The sequence below is a fragment of the Chiloscyllium plagiosum genome, chromosome 7 (assembly GCF_004010195.1).
Source record: "Chiloscyllium plagiosum isolate BGI_BamShark_2017 chromosome 7, ASM401019v2, whole genome shotgun sequence".
NCBI lineage: Eukaryota > Metazoa > Chordata > Chondrichthyes > Orectolobiformes > Hemiscylliidae > Chiloscyllium > Chiloscyllium plagiosum.
In genome coordinates this window covers 78,425,630-78,450,628 of record NC_057716.1, presented here as the reverse complement: position 1 = coordinate 78,450,628, position 24,999 = coordinate 78,425,630, and the positions used below count along the sequence as shown (strand labels likewise).

Here is a 24,999-nt window from a genome sequence, read left to right as displayed (position 1 = left end):
TGAAATAGAATTGTATGTGTTGTTTGAACAGTAATAATACATACAGAGTGCCGAATGAATAATGAGATTTCTGCTATTACAATTGTGCCGTGAAAACATTGAACATTACTACCTCAAACCATGTGTCCCTGATTAATGTCAATATAAAATTAAAACTCCACCCTCCTTAAAAACCAAGTCTATGCAGCCACTTCTAATGAGAACTATTACTTATGTAATGACTGTCAGGAGTGGAGTGCACTTCACTTGCTTTGTGTTCCTGCTCAAAAGTATATTTCAGCCTTTTAATTTAATTTAATTTTCTTATATAATGCAATCTTAAAAAAATTCTCTTGAAATACTTTAAATTCTGATTAAAACTAAATGAGCTCAGTTATCATGGTAGTTAATGTCTTATCCGCAGAATGATACAGAAGTCTATCTGTAATCACAGAAAATGACACTGCTTAAATGTGCAAAACTCTTCATATGTCCAAAATTCCGTGTTGTCCAAAATTGTGTCTGGTCGATCTTCTATCATGTTTTCAAATTCCTACTACAAACATATTGGACACCACATGGACACCTACGGTTGCAACCATGGAGGTAATCTGCCTCTCACAGGGTGTTTTTACCTGATATAGAAATGCTAATATTATGGCATTGGATTAGTATTCCAGAGATTAAAGATAATGCTATATGGCCATTGGTTCAGATCTCACCATGGAAGCTGATGACATTTAAATTCAATTTATAGATCTTGAATTGAAAAACTGGTCCAAATAATGGTTACTATGAAGCGATAATTGTTTGTGGTGAAAATTCATCAGGCTCATTATATCCTTTAGCAAACAATATCTGTTGTCCCCAACTGGTCTGCCTACAGCAATGTGATTGCATCCGAACAGTAAAGAAGGAAAAAGTGTGCTATGAAATGATAGTTGTCTGGTAGAAGGCATAATTGAAAACCAGGCTGACTATTGAAGGTTCAAGCAATGAAAAAGCAAATGACAGAAGCAAAAAAGGGTCTTTGAAACGGGACTGTCAGCTAACATAAAGGAAATCTGCACATGGAGACAGTGGGCAGGGCTGAAATAGTAAATGAATACATTGTATTTGTCTTTACAAAGGAAGAAGGTATTATCTGGCCCATGATGAAAGAAGAGGAAATTTAGTTGCTGAAAGGGTTTAAAATTCAAATGGAGCAGCTGTTGACTTGACTATACTAAAGTTGACAAGGTTTTGGGACCCAGTGTGATTTATTTAAGGATACTGAGGGAAGTGAGAATGGAAATTGCAGAGGGACTTGCAATAATTTTTAAATCTCTTTTATGCTTGGATGGTTTCAGAGGACTGGAGAATTGCAAATATAATTCTCTTGCTCAAAAAGGCTTTAAAGATCAGCTAAACAACTACTAGTTTAGTGTTAGTGGTTAGGAGTTTCTGGGAACAATTAATAGCCACACAAACAAATGAGGATGACTTTAGGAGAACCAGAATTGATTTCATAAAGAAAGTCATTTTTAACTGAATTGTTGACTTTGTTAAAAAAATGGTAATAGAGAGAGTTAATGAGGGTAATGCTGTTAATGTTTTATACAATACAACCTCGATTATCCGAACATCAATTATCCGAATTTCGGATTATCTGAACAAGAATCTCAAGGTACCGTAAAAATGGCATTTGGCAACTCAGCATTCAGTTATCAGTTAAATGGAATTATGGTGTGCAATGTCAGATAACTGAGGCATGCTTGATAACTGAGGCGGCACAGTGGCTTAGTGGTTAGCACTGCTGTTTCACAGCGCCAGGGTTCCAGGCTTGATTCCCACCTCGGGTGACTGTCTGTGTGGGTTTGCGCATTCTCCCTGTGTCTGCGTGGGTTTCCTCCAGGTGCTCTGGTTTCCTCCCACAGTTCAAAGATGTGCGGTTCAGGTGTATTAGCCATGCTAAATTGCATATAGTGTTAGATGCATTAGTCAGCGTGAAACGGGACTGGGTGGGTTACTCTTCGGAGGATCGGTGTGGACTTGTTGAGCCAAATGGCTTGTTTCCACACTACAGGGAATCTGATCTAATCTAAAACCGGCACTCAAATTACTGCTTGTTTATGATCAGATCAGTTATCAGTTAAATGGCATTATGGTGTGCACAGCCGGATAACCAGCACTCGTAAATTACCACTTGTTTACGACCAAATCAGTTATCTGAACAATCAGTTATCCAAACAAAATACTCCCCGCCCATCTTGTATTTGGACTTTCTGATGGCAACTGTGAACAAAGTTGAAGTTCATTTTTAAAAAAAGGGAAATCAGCATAAAGGTAAAAAATGACTAAGTGGTGCAAAAGATGAATGGATGTTTTTCAGCTGTGGCAACATTTGTAGTGGAGTTCCCAAGGGATAAGTGTTACAGCCCTTGTTTTTATTGATATATTTTAATTATCTTCATGTGTAAAGTGCACTTTCAAAATTTGCAGATGATATAAAACTTGGAAGTATTGTAAACTTGAAAGAGACAACAAAGAACTTCAAAAATAAACAGACAAGTTGTTGAAGTGGGCACACAGATAGCAGATGAAGTTCAATGTGGGTATACTTTGGTCAGAAGAATAAGAAGAAATAGTGTTCTAAAAGCAGAGCAGAATTTCCTGTGTGAGTGTGTCCAGAGGTCATTAAAGTTGGCAATACAGACAGAGAACAGTAAACAAAACATAAAGTATCTCAGACTTTATTATTAAAGGCTTGAAATACAAGGACAAGGACGTTGATGCTATATATGACATTTGTGTGATCTTGCCAGTATTGGGAAAGAAGCAGAAAGCATTTATGAAGATGGTTTCAGGAATGAGAAATTTTAATGACAAAAATAGGCTGGAGAAGTGACAATGAGAATGTTGAGAGGAAATCTGACTGAAGTATTCAAATCATGAGAGGTTCAGGGAATAAATAGGGAGAAAATGTTTTCTCACATGAGAGCATTGAGATTGCAAGGGCACAGTTTTGAACTACTTCAGTCGTAGAAGCAAATGTGATACGAGAGCAAGTGATTAGCTTCTGAAATGCACTGCTGGAAAGTGTGGTAAACACAGATTCAATCAGATCATTCAAACATGATTTGGAGGTGCCAGTGTTGGACTGGGATGAACAAAGTTAAAAATCACACAACACCAGTTTATAGTTCAACAGGTTTATTCGAAACACGATTGAATGGCTATTTGAAAAAGAACAATTGAGGAGTAAAGACAGAAGAATGGGACTGGGTCAGATGCTCATTGAAGTATTGACACAGACACAAAGAGTAAATGGTCTCTTTCTGTGCTGTAATAATGCAGTTACACTATATCTGCTATCAGGTCACATGGTGTGCAGAATGGAAATGGAGATTAAGTTGGAATCTAAGTTGTGAATTTACCCAATTAAAAAGTAGGAAGTTGGCAAGTGATGCATCATTTTTAAACTGGTATTGCATATCTGTATAATTTAATGTTACTCCCTATCGGTATACTCTCATTTTTTTCATATTAAGCTCTGACCGTGTAAGAAATCATGAAAGAAAAATGTATTTTGGAAAAATCAATTTGGCTTTGGTTCTTTCTGATAGCCTTAAGTATTCATTATCTGTGGAGCACACATTCCACCTGGGAGATCTACAGCTGGTGGAAATTGGACCTTAAACATCATTAACATAACTATAGGCTGTGCCTCTATCGATAACCTGACCTTTTCCAACAAAGAAAGGCACTTGAATTCTGGAGATGATAGCTGCAAGCAGTCTGAGTCACTTCAAGGTAGGCCAGCACTGAAGATACATCAATCAAATGACTTTGATGGCCACAGCTTCCAGTCTCATCATCCACCATAGCCTGCTGTAATAGGATCATTGCAATGACTGGCATCTATTGGTACCTGCTGCACCATCATCTATTTAAAACATCTCGTGACTGTTGAGATCTCTCTTTTCCTTCTAGAAGAGGAGATAATGATGTATTAGTAACCTGGCCTCCTGCACATATGCCAACATGATGTTGACATGACTCAAAGAACAAAGAACAATATAGTTCTGAACAGGCCCTTCCAGCTGTCCAAGCCTGTGCCGACACATTTTGCCTTTCCATACTAAAATTATCTTCACTTACAGGACCCGTATTCCTCTATTCCCTTCTTATTCATATACTTATCCAGGTGTTTCTTAAATGCTGCTATTGTGTCTGCTTCCACCACCAACTCTGGCAGCACGTTCCAGCACTCACACCCTTTGTGTGAAAAACCTGCCTCTCAAATCTTTTTTAAACTCCCCCCCTCTCATCTTGAATCTGTGTCTCCTAGTAATTGACCCCTCCATCCTGGGAAAAAACTCATACTTGCCACTCTACCCATACTATTCACAAACTTATCAACTTCCATCAGGTTGCCCCCTCAACCTTCTGCATTCCAGTAAAAGCAAACCCAGTCTATCCAACCTTTCTTCATACCTAAAATTCCCCATAGCAGGCAACATCCTGGTAAACCTTTTTTGTACCTTTTCCAAAGCATTGGCTTCTCTTTCTTGAAGTGTAGTGTCCAGAAATGTACACAATATTCCAAGTGTAGCCCAACTAAAGTTCAATAAAGCTGCAGCAAAACTTGTCTATCCTCATACTCAATGCCCTTCCAATGAAGGCAAGCTTGCCATAGGCCTTTTTCACTACCTTATTTACCTGCACTACTACCTTCAGTGATCTGTGAACCTGCACACCCAGATCCCTCTGTATTTCAATAATCCTAAACATTCTGCCATTCACTGTATAATTTCTACCTGTACTTGACCTTCCAAAATGCATCACCTCACATTTGTCTTGATTAAACTCCATCTGCCATTTTTCTACCCATGCCTCCAACTGATCTATGTCCGACTGTATCCTCTACCAATTCTCCTTCTTATCCACAACTCCACAATCTTTGTATCATCCGCAAACTTACTGATTAGAGCAGGAACATTTTTCTCCAAATCATTTATGTAGACCACAAACAGCAGAAGTCCCAGCATTGATCCCTGTGGAACACCACTAGTCACAACCCTCCATTCTGAAAAGCATCCTTCCACTGCTACCTTCCGTTTATATGACTAAGCCAGTTCTATAAACATCTTGCCAGTTCACCTCTTCAGCTTTTGTACCAGTCTGCTATGAGGGACCTTGTCAAAGGTTTTATTGAAGTCCATGTAGACAACATCAACCACTTTTCCCTCATCAATCATCTCTGTCACCTCCTCAAAATATGCAATCATGATAGTAAGGCACAACCTCCTCCGCACAAAACAATGCTGCCTATCACTAATAAATCCATTTGCTTTTAAATGTGTACAGATCTTGTCCCTGAGAATCTTTTCCAATAACTTCCCGACCACCAACATGAGACTTAGAGGCCTGTAATTTCCTGGATTATGCCTGCTACTCTTCTTAAACAATGGGACAACATTGGCTATTCTCCAGTCTCTGGGACCTCACCTGTGGCCAACGACAATGCAAAGATGTCTGTCAATGCTCTAGAAATTTGTTTTCTTGCCGCCCTCAATGTTCTGGGATAGAATCCATCAGGACCCATTGACTTATCCATCTTACTAATTTTTAAGACAGACCACACCTCTTCCTTTTTAATAGCAACTTAGCTTAGGAATTTGACACTCACTGTTCTCGATCAGCCTCCACTAATTCCTTCTCTTGGTGAATACTGACATAAAGTATTCATTTAGGACCTCACCTACCTCTTCTGGCTGTACATATAGATTTCCTCCGTTGTCTTTTAAGTGGGCCAACTCTTTCATTGGCTATGCTTTTGTTTTTTGTCTATGTCGAAAAAGCCTTGAGATTCTCCTTAATCCTGTTTGCTAATGACTTCATGACCCCTTCTACTTCCTTGTTTAAGTCTCCTCCTACGTTCCTTCTATACTTCAAGGACTTCATCAGTTGCCATCCTCCTAGACCTTCCTTATACTTCTTTTTCTTTTTGACCAAGGTCATAAGATCCTTGGTCATCTCAGGTTGACATAACGTGCCGTACCTATCCTTCATTCTCGCATGCCACTCCTGAGTCTTTGTCCTCCTCAGTGATGTCCCTTTCTAATTAAGCCCCATTCGTGAAAGTAGCTCACGATCCGTATCCATAAACACCAACCAGCCACGAAACGACATGACCAGCTATCCTTAGTAGCCACACACAGATGACAAGCAACATGAGTTCAACTGGGACAACATTACAGAGAACAGCCAGAGAATTCCTAGAGGCATGGCACTCGTTCACAGATTCTATCAACAAACACATCGACCTGGACCCAATAAATTGGCCACTGCAGCGAACAGCTGGAACTGACAACCGGAAGCGGCAGAGACAAACCACTATAAATGCAGGAGGAAACAACACAGAAGCACTTCACAGGAGGCTTCCAAGCACTGAGGATGTCACCTAGACAGGAGACGAAACGTCTGCAACACAAATTGCCAGCTCGACGAACAGAACCACAACAACTTGATGTTGAATTGCTCCACTGTAAGGGAGAATGCTGGTTGCTCAGACTGCTCAGCTCTTGTGTATGTAGCTGTGTAGAGTGAAAGGTTTCCCACTTACTTTTCCCAGTTTTATCAGGACATTGGATCATCTATGTTATTGAAGTCTCATCCTCCTGGTTATTGCTAAGCTCTGTAGCCACTGCCATCTCAACCCTTTTAGTGGTCATTGATAATATCTCTTGCCTATGTACAATAACCTCAGTTCATCAGATAACCTTGAGGCCACTTATCAATTCCTCCCCTGTCCCTCTGCAACCCTTCCTCTATCAGCTCCTCAGTGAATGGCAAGGCCTGTCCTGTGTTTGAAATCAAGGACTCTGTTAAAACAGTGTTCTTTTTGTTTTCTGTATTTAGTATTTCCTATGTAGCATGATACATCATTTAACTGTGTTAGTATCAGTAGCTAGACCTTTACAAATATAAACAACAGGCTACCCTTTTTTAAATGCAGGATTTTGGAAATTAAGAAGGTTTTCGTCATAAAAAGAATGAACATAAACCTTCAAGTGGAGGTGGGCACATGGGTATGAATAGCTGCCCATGGTCACTAACTGAAACAGTTTAGGCTGGTAATTGACATAGCATCGATATCCAGCCCCCAAAATAAGGGCTATCAACAAGTGGAGTGAAAGAGAACAAGGGGATCCAGGATACGAGATGCCATCTTCTTGGGGGATAACCAGGCATTCCCTGCATCAAACTGAGGGAAGATAAAAGCTCTTTACCATCAAATACAGCACAACATAAGGAGTGAACACTCCATCACTACAAAACTGTCACCAATGCTTCTCCTTTCTCCACAACAGCTTTGGAATCAATGAAGGGTCCTCATTTGTCACAGTTGTTTACTTCCTTTGACCAATTAACTGATGTATCTCATCTAAGCTTTTTTTTTGACAAACTCAACAAACTAAAATAAATTTGTTATAAATTATCAAAAGCCTATGTTAGGTAACTGTTTTCACAAGCATCCCAAAATCAACACCTGTCTACTGCCAACCTGATCAAAGGACCTTCAATTTGCATATTTTGCCTCCAGGCCATTCCCAGTGCCACTAATTGGATGCCAAATCCAGTGCTCTGTCAATTAAGTGATTTTCATTTAAAAATCATTTTGTGGCACTGATTTGGGGTTTGGTTTAGCTCAGTCAGCTGAAAGTTGGTATGCAATGCAGAATGATATCAACAATGTTGGTTCTATTCCCACACTGGCTGAGGTTACCATCAGGATTCTCCTTCTCAGCTTCTCCTGTTACCTGAAGTGTGGTGACCCTCAAGTTAAACCATGATCAGTCATCTCTGTCTGATGAAAGAAGAGCCGATATCTGGTTAGTAATACAACAGCATTTTTTCATTATGCCACTGTTGCTATGCAACACAGGGTCAGGTTCCGAATATGTTCCAGATTTTGGGTTCTCAAATGTGGATTAAAAATTAAAATGTGGAGCCCAGGGTATAGGCCAATCATAACAAATCACCCTAATAGATTAGAAATTATATATTTCAAATATCTATCCAGTTGGTCTCTCACTATTGTAGAGGCCTCATTTAAACATAAACCTGTTTCAGCTTGCAATCGTTGGCTTCACCTAAGAATAATCATTAGAAATTGTCTACTCCTCAAGAAGCAGTTTTGAGTAAAGCAAAACATACAGTACTAACCTGTTCCTGTGTTTATTTCGAGATGATGATAAAATTCTCAAATGGACCAACTCTTAGAAGCTCACTGATTACAGCCTGCCCCCTGATCATGAGCTATATTTGTACTCTCCCCACTGCCCCTGCCAAAAGCCAGTTGATCTGGCCACTGGTACATTGGGCTTTTGTACCTTTGACCTAAATTAATCCCTGAACACCAAGCCCAATCCAACTGTCTCACCCCTTTGACTTATACTGCTTTCAATGCAAGAAAATGCCAAGAAATCTCAAAGTACCAATGCACCCACCCACAAGCACCAAACAATCAAAGTGTGCAGTGACCTTATGAAATGGATTTAATCAGCATATGTTCCGGTCTCTGTATGTGATCGATACCCACTGCAAAAACTGGCTATACATTGAAGCTCTGTTGTTTAATTTTTCTGTTTTCAAACATGATCAATGTCCTGTTTCAAAATGAACTAATCTATCAACTATCAGTATTATTTACTGGTTGGTTTGTGCATACATAGGAGTAGAATTTTCACTTTGGGCAGTCAGGAAATGGAGCCAAAATGCACTGGCTTCAATAAAATTACTTTGCACAAGTACAAATCTTCATGAAGCAGCACAATCGACCGCCATAATATATCATAGGTCCTTTTTCTTTCTTCAGCCTTAAAAAGACAAGTGTTTCTTTATATATTTAAGAATGCCAACCTTGTGCATTTTTTTGACTTGTGACACACTTCAGTGACTAACAAATGCTGAGCTGGCACTTAACCCCTGATCCCCTGACCCAGAGGTAGGAACAGTGCCATTAGTTGACAGTAGATTTCTAGACATAAAGAAAATCCATTGTGAGCGACACCTATGAAATTTTTTTGAGAATGATTTTTAAAATGCTATGCATATCATTTAATACTTACATTGGTATCATTCTTTGAAGATAGAATAATTGAATGCTTACATTGCAGATAGAGGCTATTTGGCCCATTGCCTCTGCACCGATCCTCTGAAGGGCTTCCTACCTCGACTTACTTCCCTCCCCTCTCTGTAACCCCACTTTTACCATGGCTGATCTAACTGGTCTGCAGATCCCTGGACACTATGGGACAATTTACCAAGGCCAATCCACTTAATTTGCACACCTTTGGACTGTGGGAGGAAATCAGAGGTCTTAGCAGAAGCTCACGCAGATACAAGGAGATAGCGAGTTTTGAGAAGATTTGTAGCTCAGGTAGAGTTTGTGGATGTACATTTGCTTGCTGAGCATGAAAATGAGCCTTCACACAAACTTCACACAGACAATTGCCCAAGGCTGGGATCAAACCTAGGTCCCTGATACTGTGAGGCAGCAGTGCTAATCACAGTGCCACAGTGGCATCTTATAAAGATAAAAGAGGAATAAAGATCAATAAAGAAGAAATAGGTGTCAGCCCTGTCTTTACCAGTGCTTGTAGTTATTGTGATCACTCTGTTTGAATATTTTATGACACACATTCATTGCAAGTCAGACCTTCTTGTCCAGAGGTAGAGCTCTACCACTACACCACAAAAGCCCTCATAGTAGTGCCTGTATGTTGTAAAAATAAACAACAAATTTTTGAGGTGATTTTCCGAACCAGTGCAACAATCAAAATCTGTTGTTTTGTTCCAAAGTATTGTCAGCATTGGAAGAAAGGCTTGTTTCAGTGTATTAAATCTGAAACCAATAGAACAGATCACCTTAAAAATAAATGTAAGTCATTTTAGGGCATTATTCATTAGCAATGAAGTGGCCTGGTCTTTTGCACTAGTTCACTTCTGGATAATTTTCTGAGTGGAAGCCAGAGCCTAGTCAGGAAAGGCAGGGATCATTGCTAGGACCACAGTTATCTTGTTATTTTTAATGTATGTATGGAATGCCTTGCAATTCTCTTTAACCCTCCTTGCCATGGTCATTTCATGGCCCCTTCTTGCTCTCTTAATTTCCTGCTTGAGTTCTTTCCTGCTTCCTTTATATTTCTCATGGACCCTGTCTGATTTTAGCTTCCTAAACTTTACATATACTTCTTTTTTTCCCTTTTGACTAAATTCACCATCTCCCTCATTATCCAGGGGTTCCTTATCTGGCCATCCTTGTTCTTCATCCTGACTGGAACATAGCAGTCCTGAACTCTAATTTAAACAACTCCTACATGTCAAATCTGCACTTGCCTGATAACAGCTCCTCCAAATTAAGAAAGCCTAGCTCCTGCCTATTACTGATGTAATACTGCCCTAATTTAGTACCTTCCCACAAGGTCCTAACATATCCTTTTTCATAGCTATCTTAACACTTAAGGAGTTGTGATCACTGTTTCCAAAATGAACTTAAGGAATTATGATCACTATTTCCAAATCTTGGTTATGCCAAGAGTATACTCATTCCTCGCCTTTAATGTTGGGTCTGGCATTCAGTTTCCAAAGGGCAAGTGGTAATTTATGCTAATCTCTGTTGTCCTCTTTCTCCATTTTTATGATTCCCTCAATTTTATGATCACCCCTAATCAAGCAGAACAAATTATCAAACCAGCTCTTTGAATGTCCTATTTGGAGATGCAGGCTATTTGGCTCAACAATTTGTTGTTGTCTCCATCTATTGCCATCGCTTTCTCTATAAAGTGAGGCTCCAAATTTTTCAAGGCAAAACAAAGGATTTTCAGAACTGGAGGTGATCTAGTACGAGCCATGAGGAATTTTAAGACCCCTGCTGAATTTCTTGAAAGAAATGAAAAGACCCCTCAAATTGAATTACTACTGAAACAATCTGGCAAGTGGATTCTCTTATGAACTCATGTTGCTGACAAGGAGTTTATTTTGAAAGGATATATTTATGTTCTCAGAAATCAACTCCGAGGCAAAGATCAGAAATTCTGATACTCGGTTGGTCAAGCAAAACTTTGTGAAGTAAAACTTTTTTCTTAGGTAATGGCAAATTAAGAACAAGTTGATTCATAATCAGGACATTGATACAGTTTTTTTCTTTCATTTCTCTTACATTAAAACATTTGACATTGCAGACTTTTCTTCGTTTATCCATTTTATTTTGCAAGAAACATTTCTCAGGAATTACAGCCAGGAGAAAAAACTTCTGTGTGGAAACTCATTAAAGCAGTTCTTTGCTCCAATCTTTAAGCATTTTCAAAGGTTGTTCACTCTTTAAGGTTCATTGAACATAATGGAGCTTATACTCTGTTGCAATTACTGTGACATTTTTAATATTTAATTAACATTTAGAGGAAAATATAATTTTCATTCAAAATATAAATGCACAATAACCTTTGTCCCTCAGTTAACTGAAATGTCAATCTTGATTTTTGTGCTTAAATTTTTAAAATGTTTTTAATTAGGGCATTGATTAATGATCCAAGAAAACACTATTTCTCTGCTTTGAGACAGAGCTTTCAGATTTTGTGTATATATAAATTTAAGTGGAGTTTAGTTGTTTAAGGCTAAATTTAGATGACATTTTTTAGGTTATTGAGAATAGCCTAATAGTAATCTAAAGGAAGGTCACGGATTAAAATAAATGTAATGCTTCCATTAATAGCTGAATAAAATTTACTCCATAGGAACAGAATATTTGGCTCAACTTATCTATGCCTCCTCATATCATACTTCATCTGAACCTATCATCCTGTCTTAATGTGGAAATTCTCTCATGAGCAACACTCACTCACTCATTCTCAGGTACAAAATCTTGATTCTATGAGGGAAATATAGAATACAGGATCATTCAACTCAACAATGTGTTCCCCCTTTTCCCCCATACCCTTTGATTCCTTTCACAGATGAAACTTTAAAATATTATTGTTTTGGAATCTTAAATTCCAGAGTAGACTTAAATGAGTTTTTATGGATTTCAGTTCTTTGAATGTCTGATTCTTTCTCAAGGGTAAGAAAAGTCTATTTTTGTTGTTCAAAACAGCAGCAATCATTGACTGATTAACCTGCCAATCAGAATGGTTTACATGCGAGGTCGGAGCAAATTACTGCAGATGCTGGAATCTGTACTGAAAACAACAAATGCTGGAGATCACAATGGATCAGGCAGAATCCGTGGAGGGAGAGGAAGCTAACATTTCAAGTTAGATGACTCTTCATCAGAGTTGAAGTGAAGTGTGGAGGGAGAAGTATTTATGTTATAATTGGCGGGGGGTGGGGTGGGTTGCAGAGTACTGGTGCTCCCATGCACTCTACACCCCCCTTCCCCAGCTACAGCAGAAATGCTGCCCCCTCCACATTTCACTTCAGCTCCGATGATGAGTTAACTAGACTCAAACATTAGTTTGCTCTATCTCCATGGATGCTGTCTGATCTTCTTTGATTTCCATTGTTTGTTGGTTTACACGCGAGATTGGCTATCTTCAGTATGGGTGGTCCTGACTGAAAGGCTACTTACACAATGAGCTAGATCCTCCAAAGTGGCATAGGTCCCAGTGATTGACACCATCATTATACTTCACCATTCAGAACCGAAATAGCAAATGTGCTTAATATAGTGGAAAATTTTATCTTCTATCACATTTCCAATTAATTTGAAAATGGTTACAAAGTCAGCGAGAAGATAATTTTAATATAAGTTCTAATAATAATATGTGACTTAATTAAGTCGTCATTCTGCATCTTAAAAATCACTTGACCATTGGATGTTAGTTGCAAGGCCAGCATTTATGGGCTCACCCCTAATTGCCTTGGAGAAAATGATGGTGAGATCCCACCTTGAACTGCTGCAGGTCAGGAGGGATTGAGGGAATGGGAAGGAGGTTGAGTGTAAGTTTATTAGTCAAGGTACTGAATATAAAAGTAGCGATGTAACACAGGGCCTCAATGAGACATTGATAAGGCCACTGCTGGAGTTTTATGCATAGTTGGGGTTGCCACACGAGAGGAAGGACATAATTGCTTTAGAAACAATGCAGGAGAGATTTACAAGAATGTTGCCAGGGCTTGAAAATTGCTGCTTTGAGGAAAGATACATAGGTTTGGGGTTTATTCATCACAACAATGGAGACTGAAAGATGACTTAATTGAGATGTACAAAATAATGTGGGACTTCAATACAGTAGGATGAACTATTGCTCTCAGCACAGAGATAAATCATCAAGGGCGCAGATTCAAAGTCATTAGTAGAAGGATTAGAAGATTAGATTAGATTAGATTAGATTACTTATAGTGTGGAAACAGGCCCTTCGGCCCAACAAGTCGAAGCGCAACCCACCCATTTCCCTACATTTACCCCTTTACCTAACACTACGGGCAATTTGGCATGCCCAATTCACCTGACCTGCACATCTTTGGATTGTGGGAGGAAACCAGAGCACCCGGTGTGATGTGTGAGGAAAACCTTTTATCACCCAGAGGGTGGTGAATGTCGAGAGTTTGTTTCCTCATTTGGATCAGTTGCTGGAAAGTGGGATTAGAATAGGTGGCTAGTGTATTCAGCTGTCACAGACACATAGTCCCTTTCTGTGGCATAACATTTCAATTGTTCCAAGGTGGCGTCAGTGAATGTACAGTGATATACTTGAAACTTGAAGATTTTAATATTATCGCAAACATGACTCTGATTATCGGATGGCAGGGTTATAATTTCTACAGCATAGAGGGTGGTTGTACATCGAGACCCTGCAGAATGGCTGATGTAGCAAACTCCCAGAAAATTGCCTGGAAAATTTGAAAATTCTTATGTGCAATTCCCCTGTGCCTGGAATCCTCCAAATATCAACTTAAATCAGAGAACTTATATGGTTCTGCTGCAGTCAAGTAAATGGTTACCCAGGAAAGCTTGAGTCCAACTCCTCATGAACTCTTAAACAGTTCTCGTAAGCCATGTCACACCCCTCCGAAACAATACTTCTTGTGACCCCTTAATTTACCTGGACACTGAACCAAATGGTACTGCTGCCCACCACCACAACCCCCAACAACACATAATACCTTTCTTCTACCCGGGATCTGACATCCCACCCTGAAATCCCTCCGAGGACCTGACAACAAGTCCCACCCTTGATGGACCCAATATCTCCCACCCACCTGATCTACCAAAACCAATCACTTACCTGACACCCTACTTACCTGGCACCTGACCAAACTGGCACATTACTTACCTGCTACCCTGACACCCTACACACTGGCACCCTATCAATCAGGCAATGCGGCGCCCTACCTCCCTGAAAACCTAACCTCCTACTTACCATATTTATTTATCCTTCTCCAGGAGCTGTCAAAGTGGCTATCTTTGGATGCTGAGCTTTTAAATCACAGATTGCTGCAACTACTGCTGTGAAAAAGGGACCATCATACCCCTGACTATCCTGCTCCATGAGATATCTGTCAAGTTTCACATTCCTGAAGAGGCCTGATCGGAATCCCTTGTCAGAAATGTGCAGCTCTTTCTTAACTCAAAAAAGAAGGAGCAGAATGACAATCTTCCTCTGATTGCCACTCTTTGGAACAGCTTTTTATTTCTCTTTACCTTTATACATTGCTGGAGATATTTAAAATGATAACTTGGAAGTTTTACAGTTGTAGGAAATAAATTATGCATAAGGATGTTTAGTCCTTCATCTGTGAGTTAGCTGATTCAAAATCATTCAAGAGTGCTTAAAAAGAATATTGAACTATAACATGTTTTTGAAAATAAAAGAAATTTAAAAATTGGTATCTTGCTTTCACAGCTCAAGTTAAAAAGTTGAAAAACCTTTATGAGTTGATGCATTTTGCAACTTTCATCTGATCGCTTGGCCAATTTTGTACACAGTTAGGCCCAAATGAATTTAATCCTGAACTAACAGAAAATATTGAAATCAATGCAAACCTGTGTGTTTTTAGATGTTAGATGTGCTTAGAAGTCTGAGATCTTCACTGCTGCTTTAGCTGGTTTTGCCCAGTGTATTCTAGTAACATTAACTGAAGTAAAAGAAATGTCATGCCTATGATATTTAATGTTTTTTGACACCAACAACAAATTTTTATAGTCCTAATTTTCACTTGTTTTTCCCCCCAGTAAAACCTGGCCCTACAACTTTCCAACAGTGCCATTTTGGAGAGTTTGCTTGTCGAAATGGGAGATGCATTCAGGAACGCTGGAAATGTGATGGTGATAATGATTGCTTTGATGGCAGTGATGAAGACCAAGACATCTGCTGTATGTTTTGAACTATACAACTTGGTGTTTTCGTTTAGTTGCTGACTCATTAAAAAAAGGGATAAATTAGATTTAAGTGTTCCCTTATTAACTTGTAACCTTGTGTTCTATGTCCGGGAAAATTTAATTGTAATGAACAATATCATTTCAGTGTTTCCATTTTGAGATAAATGATCAAACATTGGAACACTATTTTTAAAATTCCTGAATTCTTAAAATTGACAGCCTTATCATCAAGTGTGGTATTTTATTATTCAGCTATTCCAGTTCATCGAAAATAATATTAGCATTGGTGGCACAACTGCATTGGTTTGGGCCCTGTGGTTTTCATGATGTGCATTTCATGATTAGGATGACAGAAGTTTGATAACCACCTGAGAATAACCTATCAGTGATAAACATTTATTTAATAGTGGATAAAAGTTACAAATTAATCAGAGTGGAATTTAGCTTCAAATTGGTGCTGTAAAGCATGACATTTTAATAGTTTAGCCATCTAGTCTATTTTCAGTGACAGGATAAAATTATGAGATAATATTCAGTGCAGAAATAACAATTCATTAGAAACAGTTATTTTGAACTGAAGACAATGCACAAAACATCTATCTGTTTTATCTTATATTCATATGACAGTTTTATGTTGCACTCATTAACATTTTACCTACAGCCTTCGGTCTTGACTGATCAGCCATAATTTGTTTTGCTAGACAACAGTACATGCCCTGCTAATCACTTCAGATGCCAAAATAATCGTTGCATTCCTAAAAGGTGGCTGTGCGATGGAGCTAATGATTGTGTCAACAGTGAAGATGAATCGAATGAAACTTGTTCAGGTAATTTCTCAATCTGATTTATATATAGGTTGTTGTAATGTTTTGAATTGCAGTGAAAATTGTATTTGAAGTTATTTCCAGATGTAGAATTGGGTTTAAGCTGTGAATTCATCTTCAAGCTTTGGATTTTTTTTAAACCTGCTATAATGCTTCATAAGTATTGTTTCCCCATTCAAATAATTAAACAGAATGGGTAAAGATGTCAAGGGTTGGATATTCTGTTTGGTACAGGAAAGGTCAGCACTGTTTATCGTCTTATAACTGCCCTGACAGGTAGAAGCCACTGTTTGGGAATTTCAAGGAGGTGCCCATTTAATTGGCATGAAGATAAGCTTCCTGTCTAATTGTGGGCAGTGAGCAGGTTCCCAAAAACAGAGGAATAACCAGAGCACTTCTAGCTGAAAAGGAGCAATCACTTGTGACTGCAAAGTAACTGAAAGAGCAATACAAAATGGCCGTTATGTTTCTAGCCTGGAAATGGTCTCATTGTTTCGCCAGGAACCAGCATTTAACTAACTTTAATTAATAAACAGCTCCTATTGCCAGCCCAGTAGCAGCCAGGCAGATAAAAATGCTGGCACTCTGGTCTGCTGCCACCTGCCTGCCTCCAGTCAAGTAAAGTGTCCCTGCTTTGTTTGAGAAACTGATGAAACCGCATTGGAAAATCCTAGTGGCCATCTTGCAATCGCTGTGAAACAAAGCTATTTCAATCTAATCTAGACAGACAGGAGGCTGGAAGAACACAACAAGCCAGGCAGCAACAGGAGGTGCAGAAGTTGGCATTTTGGATGCAACCTTTCTTTCAGGAAGGGTGTGGGGGGAGCTGCAGATAAAAGAGGTGGCGGGGGCACGCTGGTGGTGTGGATAGGTGAAGACAGGTAGAGGCTATGACCTGGTTGGTTAATGGGAGGAATGAATCCAGTTGGTGGCAGAGTGGGGTGAATGGGACGTGGAGGGGCTTGGAAGGAAGCCGGGGGATGGGAAGGGAGGTTATTGGAAATTGGAGAACTCAATGTTGAGTCCTCCGGGCTGTAGGCTGCCTAGGCAGAAGATGAGGTATTGTTCCACTAATTTGTGGCAATGGAGGAGGATTGTCATGTCGAAAAGGGAGTGGGAAGGGGAATTAAAATGGGCAGTGACTTGGAGGTGTGGTTGGCCCCTGTGGGCCCAGCTGAGATGCTAGGCAAACCATTCCCTAAGTTTATGTTTGTCACCTGCCTTTCTTCCAACCGAATTTACTGCATCAGGAGCTCCCAATGTGATCTTCTCTATATCAGAGAGACTAAACCTAAATTTAGGGACCATTTTGCTGATCATCTCAGTCTGGCCTGTGGGGACCGACCGGACTGCCCATTTTAATTCCCCTTCCCACTCCCTTTCCGACATGACCATCCTAGGCCTCCTCCATTGCCACAACGAACCGAACCGCAAATTGGAGGAACAACACCTCATCTTCCGCCTGGGCAGCCTACAGCCCTGAGGTCTCAACACTGAGTTCTCCAATTTCAAATAACCCCCCTTCCTATCCTCCTGCTCCTTTCCAAGCCTCTGTCCCTCCCTTCCATCCCTCCCAGCCACCAATCCGGATTCATTCTTCCCATTGACCAACCAGTTTGGAAGCTCGACCTGTGTTCACCTATCCCCACTTCACTACCCTGCCACCCCCCTCACCTCTTTATCTGCAGCTCCCTTGACAACCATCCCCACTTAAAGAAGGGTTGCACTCAAAATGTGGACTTCTCCACCTCCTGATGCTGCCTGACTTGCTGTGTTCTTCCAGCCTCCTGCCTGTCTACTTAGGAATCTGCTGGGTTTTTTTGTCTCATTTCAAACTAATTGGCTTCCCATCACATGAGGCAATAATGGCCAGTGCAAGAAATAGGTTGAAGAAACTGATGACTGGCCAACACCAATTTTCAGGCCCTCTCCCTCTCTGCTCAATGGGACTCAGTGATCCCTGGCCAAAGAATTTGGAACAAATGGAGTTATTGCTTTATACTGCAAGAATTTTTATAGTTATTCAAGTATATAAGGGTAAAGTGTATCTTCAAACTAAATAATCAAGAGAAAGGTGGCTAGGTGTCCAATTAACATTCATATTCTTATCTTGCGAATGTTTAGATTTCACAATAAAAGCTAGTTGGAAATACAGATCTGTATCAATGTTCAAGAAATTTTGAAATAACAATAATTCCAATTTTTGTCCTCTAATTGTGTTTCAATGTGAATAACGTTATGACTATAGATTTTTTTGTAGGGCTTAATTCGCATTACAATGAGCTGTCTCGTGAATGGAATCAACTTCTCCAAAATTTCAAAATTATGATAAATTAATAGCCTATCTTAGTTATTAATTGCCCCGTTGGTGAATTTAGAAAGATGTTATGATCTGGACAAAGCAATGCAAGGACTGCCACATAAAATATCCACTCTATCTGCTTGCTGTATTTTTCTTTAGTTCCTGACAAATTGATTTATGAACCTTCATAACCATATTTATTAGTTGCTCTTAGAAATCAATGGTGTGTATAATTAAAGGTATAATATAAAGGTATGAGGCTGATAAAGTTTCATTTCCACTTGAAAATTGTAACAATTAATTCAGTAAAAATGTCCTTACCAATTAATATAATAGTGCACTGCAAAAGGAGCAGTTCTAATCTTAAATGTTGAGCGGCGATTCATTACACTTAATTCATTGCAGTCCACCATCTTAAGCACTTCCATATAATTTTGCTGCAGATAACGGTTTATATGTGAAAATATGCTACAAGGCACTAAACCTATTAAAGTATTTCCCTATTTTTGGTGAACTTAATGTTTTAAAAAAATCAACAGAAGCGAATTGGGAACATGGTCCTTGGTGAAACAATGTGTCAATTTCCAGGCCAAGAACATATCCTTCCAAATAGCAAGCCTTCTGGGTGATTTTCACTGCAGCTACCCAATTAAGAGACTTACCTCTGGACATGGTGTCTGATGTGGGTGTGGAATGGGCTGAAGAGTCAGATACCCTAATAAAGGCGGAGTAAGTATAAGGGATGCCAGTAGCATTCGTGACAGTATTATCGTCCATTGAATGTTGTTCATTGGAGGAAGTGAGTGGATGACAGACAGCAATCCCCAAATTCACAGATGCATCCCATGAGGTGATGTTGGAAGCAGTGAGGTCAGAAAGGTAGATGTACATACCAGCGGATAACAAGCGAAGACCAGCCAACCTCCCCAAGCAGGCTTGGTGGGGTTTTGCAGAGGAGATGAGCAATTGGAGTATATCGAAGTAGATGTTTCACTGCAAGGGAGAGTTCAAGGCTTTCAGAACCAACAAAGTGAGTGTCATACAACTCTCAATTGACTCATATGTATCTATTTGGATCAAACATCACAGATAAAAATGGAAACACTAGATGAGAATGAATTTGCATATCACAAATGCTGCACATGAGTCAATAACGAACAGCCCCCATTGGAGGCCTCAGGAAGCATTCACCTAAGATCACCTTGACACAGACACTGAACCTCACAAGCCACAACAAAAATAAATGTATGATCATCTGTCAGAATTCTCAGAAGGAGAATGGAGTCTTGTGTTGAAAATGGAAGTGTTCATCTTGATAACAAATTCTATGATATCTCTGGCATATAAACATCTACATCCTGGAGGTCACCAGAACTTACATAAGGTCTATAAATGTAGCTTCCTACTGCCCCCTCGACCATGACCCCAGCCCCCATCACCAAACCATCATCTCCCAGACCATACAGAACCTCATCACCTCAGGAGATCTCTCACCTATAGCTTCCAACCTTGTCGTCTGGGAACCCTGACCGCCCGGTTCTACCTCTTTCCCAAGATCCACAAGCCTGACCACCCCGGCCGACCCGTTGTCTCAGCCTGCTCCTGCCCCACCGAAATCATCTCCACCTACCTCGATACTGTCCTCTCCCTCCTAGTCCAGGAACCCCCCACATACATTAGAGACACCACCCACTCCCTCCACCTCTTCCAAGACTTCTGTTTCCCTGGCCCCCAATGCCTCATCTTCACCATGGACATCCAATCCCCCTACACCTCCATCCGCCATGACCAAGGCCTCCAAGTCCTCCATTTCTTTCTCGCCCAATGTCCCTAACAGTATCCTTCCACTGACACTCTCATTCGTTTGGCTGAACTGGTCCTCACCCTTTACAATTTCTCCTTCAAAATCCTCCCACTTCCTGCAGACCAAAGGGGTAGCCATGGGCACCCGTATGGGCTCCAGGTATGCCTGTCTCTTTGTCGGCTACGTAGAACAGTCCATCTTCCGTAGTTACACCGGCACCACTCCCCACCTCTTCCTTTGCTACATTGATGACTGCATTGGCGCCACCTCGTGCTCCCACGAGGAGGTTGAGCAGTTCATCAACTTCACCATTACATTCCACCCCGACCTTAAATTCACCTGGACCATCTCTGATACCTTCCTCCACTTCTTGGACCTCTTCATCTCCATTAATGACAACCGACTTGACACTGACATTTTTTACAAACTCACTGACTCCCACAGCTACCTGGATTGTACCTCTTCCCACCCGACCTCCTGCAAAATTCCTCCATCTCCACTGTATCTGCTTCCAGGAGGACCAGTTACACCACAGAACACACCAGATGGCCTTCTTCTTTGGAGACCCCAATTTCCCTTCTCACGTGGTTGAAGATGCCCTCCAATGCATCTCATCCAAATCCCACACCTCTGCCCTCAAACCCCACTCCTCCAACCATAATAAGGACAGAAACCCCCTGGTGCTCACCTTCCACCCTACTAACTTTCACATTAACCAAATCATCTGCCGACATTTCCTTCACCTCCAAATGGACCCCACCACCAGAGATATGTTTCCCTCCCCACCTTTTTCTGCTTTCTGCATAGACCACTCCCTCCATGACTACCTGGTCAAGTCCACACCCCCCAACAACCCACCCTCCCATCCTGGCACTTTCCCCTGCCACCGCAGGAATTGCAAAACCTGTGCCCACACCTCCTCCCTCACCACTATCCAAGGCCCCAAAGGAGCCTTCTACATCCATCGAAGTTTCACCTGCACATCCACCAATGTCATTTATTGTATCCGTTGCTCCAGACGTGGTCTCCTCTACATTGGGAATACTCCTCCCCCCACCTCACCCCAGTTCCAACCTTCCAGCTCAGCACTATCCCCATGACCTGTCCTACCTGCCAATCTCCCTTCCCACCCATCTGCTCCACCCTCCCCTCTGACCTATCACCTCCATTCCCAGCCCCATTCACCTATTGTACTCTTTGATTCCTTCTCCCCAGTCCCATCCCAACCCCCACCCCCCATCTATCTGTCCAGCTGGAGGCTTCCTGCCCCTATTCCTGATGAAGGGCTTTTGCTTGAAACGTCAATTTTCCCACTCCTCAGATGCTGCCTGACCTGCTGTGCTTTTCCAGCACCACTCTGATCTAAACTCTGGTTTCCATATATGCCGTCCTCACTTTTTGCCTGTGTTATCTTGTCTGCTTAGTCGGAGACAAGCACACAAAATGATAATGCTTATAGTCAGGATGAATAAGTAGAGGGATCAGAGAGGTGATCCAGAAGTTAGATTCTCTACAGTGTGGAAACAGGCCATTCAGCCCCACAAGTCCACACCGACCCTCCAAAGAATAACCCACCTCGACCAAGTTCCCTTTGACTAATGCACCTAACACTATGAACAATTAAGCATGGCCAACTTACCTGACCTGCACATCTTTGGACTGTGGGAGAAAACCCAAGTACCGGAGCTTCGTGGGAGTGGGAGTGGGAGAGGTCCGCCGCTACCAGAATTCCACCCAGCTGCTGATAAAAAACATTAAAAAAAAACGAAAAAAAAATAGGTGGCACGGTGGCTCAGTGGTTAGCACTGCTGCCTCACAGCACCAGGTTCCCAAGATTCGATTCCAGCCTCAGGCAACTGTCTGTGTGGAGTTTCCTCCCACACTCCAAAGTTGTGCAGGTCAGGTGAATTCGCCATGCTAAATTGTCCATAGTGCTGGTGCGTTAGTCAGAAGGGGGTGGGTTACTCTTCGGAGGGTCGGTATGGACTTTTTGGGCTGAAGGGCCTGTTTCCACACTGTAGGGAATCTAATCTAACCTAATCTAAACCCAGGCAGACATGGGGAGAATGTGCAAACTCCACACAGACAGTCGCCCAAGGCTGGAACCAAATCTGGGTCCCTGTCGCTGTGAGGCAGCAGTGCTAACCACTGAGCCACTGTGCCGTCTAGGTTTTCCGAGCTGATTTTTCATGTGGGTAATTAGTACTACATCATCAGTGTAGAGTTCCCTGATTGGCGTACAAATTTTTGTTGTCTTCGCTTTCAGTCTTGAGAAGTTCTTGAACTTATCTAATCTGTTGCTCACGTAGACTTTTTTCATCTGAAGTCATCAGAAGCAGGAAGAAGACACCAAGCAGTGTGGGGCTAGCAAGCATCATGATTTCACTTCATTCTTCGTTTTGACACATTGGAAGTGGAGTATCAAACTGCATGTTGACAGGGACAATGCAAATCTCATGAGACTGAGGAGCTTTGTTAAACAGCCATTTTTTTTCCCAAGATCTTGTGGAGCACTGATTAGATCTTGTGGATCATTGAATACCTCACTGAGATCTCAAAAACAAAGTAATAGGATTCCCTTTCTGTTTCTTGGTGCTGATATGTGGAAACTATAATCTCTTTAACAAAAAAACTCCATGTGTATTCTGGTCACTTGGTCTGCAAGTAGATAGATCTCTGAAGTATGACCGTAGCAAAGACGTTTCCATGATACTGAGCAGTGAGATCTCCTTACAGTTGTTGTAGTCTCCTCTGTGATTTGGATTTCAGTATCGAGGCAGAGGAGGTTACATCCGGGAAGGGTTTTCTTTTGAAGAATTCAAAATTAGACAGTCCTTCTGAAACTTCTGAAACTTCTGAAACAATGATTGAAAGCCAGTATTTTTCATAAAGCAAGTGACTGCCGCCCCTATTGTGTTAATGGAAACTGAGGGGTTCATAAGCTCAGTTGGCTGGATAGCTGGTTTCCAATCTAAAATAATGTCAAAAGCATGTTTCAATTCCTGTAAAGGCTGAGATTACCATGAAGGACTCTCCTTCTTAACCTCTCCCCTCACCTATGCATGGTGACTCTCAGGTTAAGCCATCCCCAATTGGTTCTCTCTCTGATGAGAAAGCGGGTTGATGGTCTGGTAAGGCTATGGTGACTTTATGTTTAATGGAAAGCTGTCGGAAATGTAGGGTTTCTGACAAGGTAGGTTAAGAATTTGAGGCCATCAGCTTTGTTTTAAAAATAATCTAGGATGAGCTTTTGTTTTTTCAAGTCGAGGCCAGAAAACACCAGGGCTAGGTTCAGAAGCAATGGTTAGTTTCTCCACTGAAAAGCGTTAATGGCAGTGCAGGGAACCAGTCTTCTCAGAAGATTTCTCAATCAGGACAGTTTGGTTAGAAATCCACAAAATATTAGAACTAAAAAAGTTTAGGCTTCAGGTTTGTGAAAAGTTTCCATCAGCAGACTTGGAAAAGTCTCAACAAATTGATTCCATAGTCCATGGAAAAGAAAATGTCAGGAATCGGGTATCGTACAAACACCAGGACTTGAGATAAAGGTGTAATTTCTCTGACCTGTGTTTCTGTTATGGATAGTGTCAGGAAATATGTTGAAAATTTCTTTTTGCTGTTTGTTTTATGTTCATTCCAGCTGTCCTCAACATTTAGATAGTTTTTTTTATTTCTTGTTTCCAGTCATCAACTTGAGTTCTGGTGTGAAAAACAAATTGCAGCATCATGCCATAGAGTCAGAGAAATGTACAGCATGGAAACAGACCCTTCAGTCCAACCCGTCCATGCTGAGCAGATATCCCAACCCAATCTGGTCCTACCTGCCAACACCCAGCCCATATCCCTCCAAACCCTTCCTATTCATATAACCATCCAAATGTCTTTTAAATGTTGCAATTGTACCAGCCTCCACCAATTCCTCTGGCAGCTCACTCCATACACGTACCACTCTCTCTGTGAAAACGTTGCCCCTTAGATTTCTTTTATAACTTTCCCCTCTCACCCTAAACCTATGCCCTCTAATTCTGGACTCTCCGACCCCAGGGAAAAGACTTTCTCTATTTACCCTATCCATGCCCCTCACAATTTTGTAAACCTCTATAAGGTCACTCCTCAGCCTCTGACACACCAGGGAAAACAGCCCCAGTCTGTTCAGCCTCTCCCTATAGCTCAAATCCTCCAACACTGGCAACATCCTTGTAAATCTTTTCTGAACCCTTTCAAGTTTCACAACATCTTTCCAATATGAAGGAGACCAGAATTGCATGCAATATTCCAACAGGGGCCTAACGAATGTACTGTACAGCCGCAACATGACCTCCCAACTCCTGTAGCTAATACTCTGACCAATAAAAGAAATCTTTCCAAATGCCTTATTCACTATCCTATCTATCTGTGACTCCACTTTCAAGGAGCTATGAACCTGCACTCCAAGGTCTCTTTGTTCAGCAACACTCCCTAGGACCTTACCATTAAGTGTATAAGTTCTGCTAAGATTTGCTTTCCCAAAATGCAGCACCTCGCATTTATCTGAATTAAACTCCATCTGCCACTTCTCAGCCCATTGGCCCATCTGGTCAAGATCCTGTTGTAATCTAAGGTAACCTTCTTCGCTGTCCACTACACCCCCAATTTTGGTATCATTGGCAAACTTACTAACTGTACCTCTTATGCTCGCATCCAAATCATTTATATAAATGACAAAAAGTAGAGGATCCAGCAC

The 24,999-nt window shown here is 41.0% G+C and overlaps 1 protein-coding gene across 1 annotated transcript in view; it reads left to right on the top strand.

The window, feature by feature from the left end:
• Positions 1-24,999, top strand: part of LOC122551725 (low-density lipoprotein receptor-related protein 1-like) — a 1,892,490-nt gene that overhangs the window by 1,050,411 nt on the left and 817,080 nt on the right. Inside the window, exons 16-17 of the mRNA XM_043694091.1 lie at positions 15,200-15,340; positions 16,048-16,173. Coding sequence (XP_043550026.1) covers positions 15,200-15,340; positions 16,048-16,173 — 267 coding nt within the window. The remainder of the gene's footprint in view (positions 1-15,199; positions 15,341-16,047; positions 16,174-24,999) is intronic.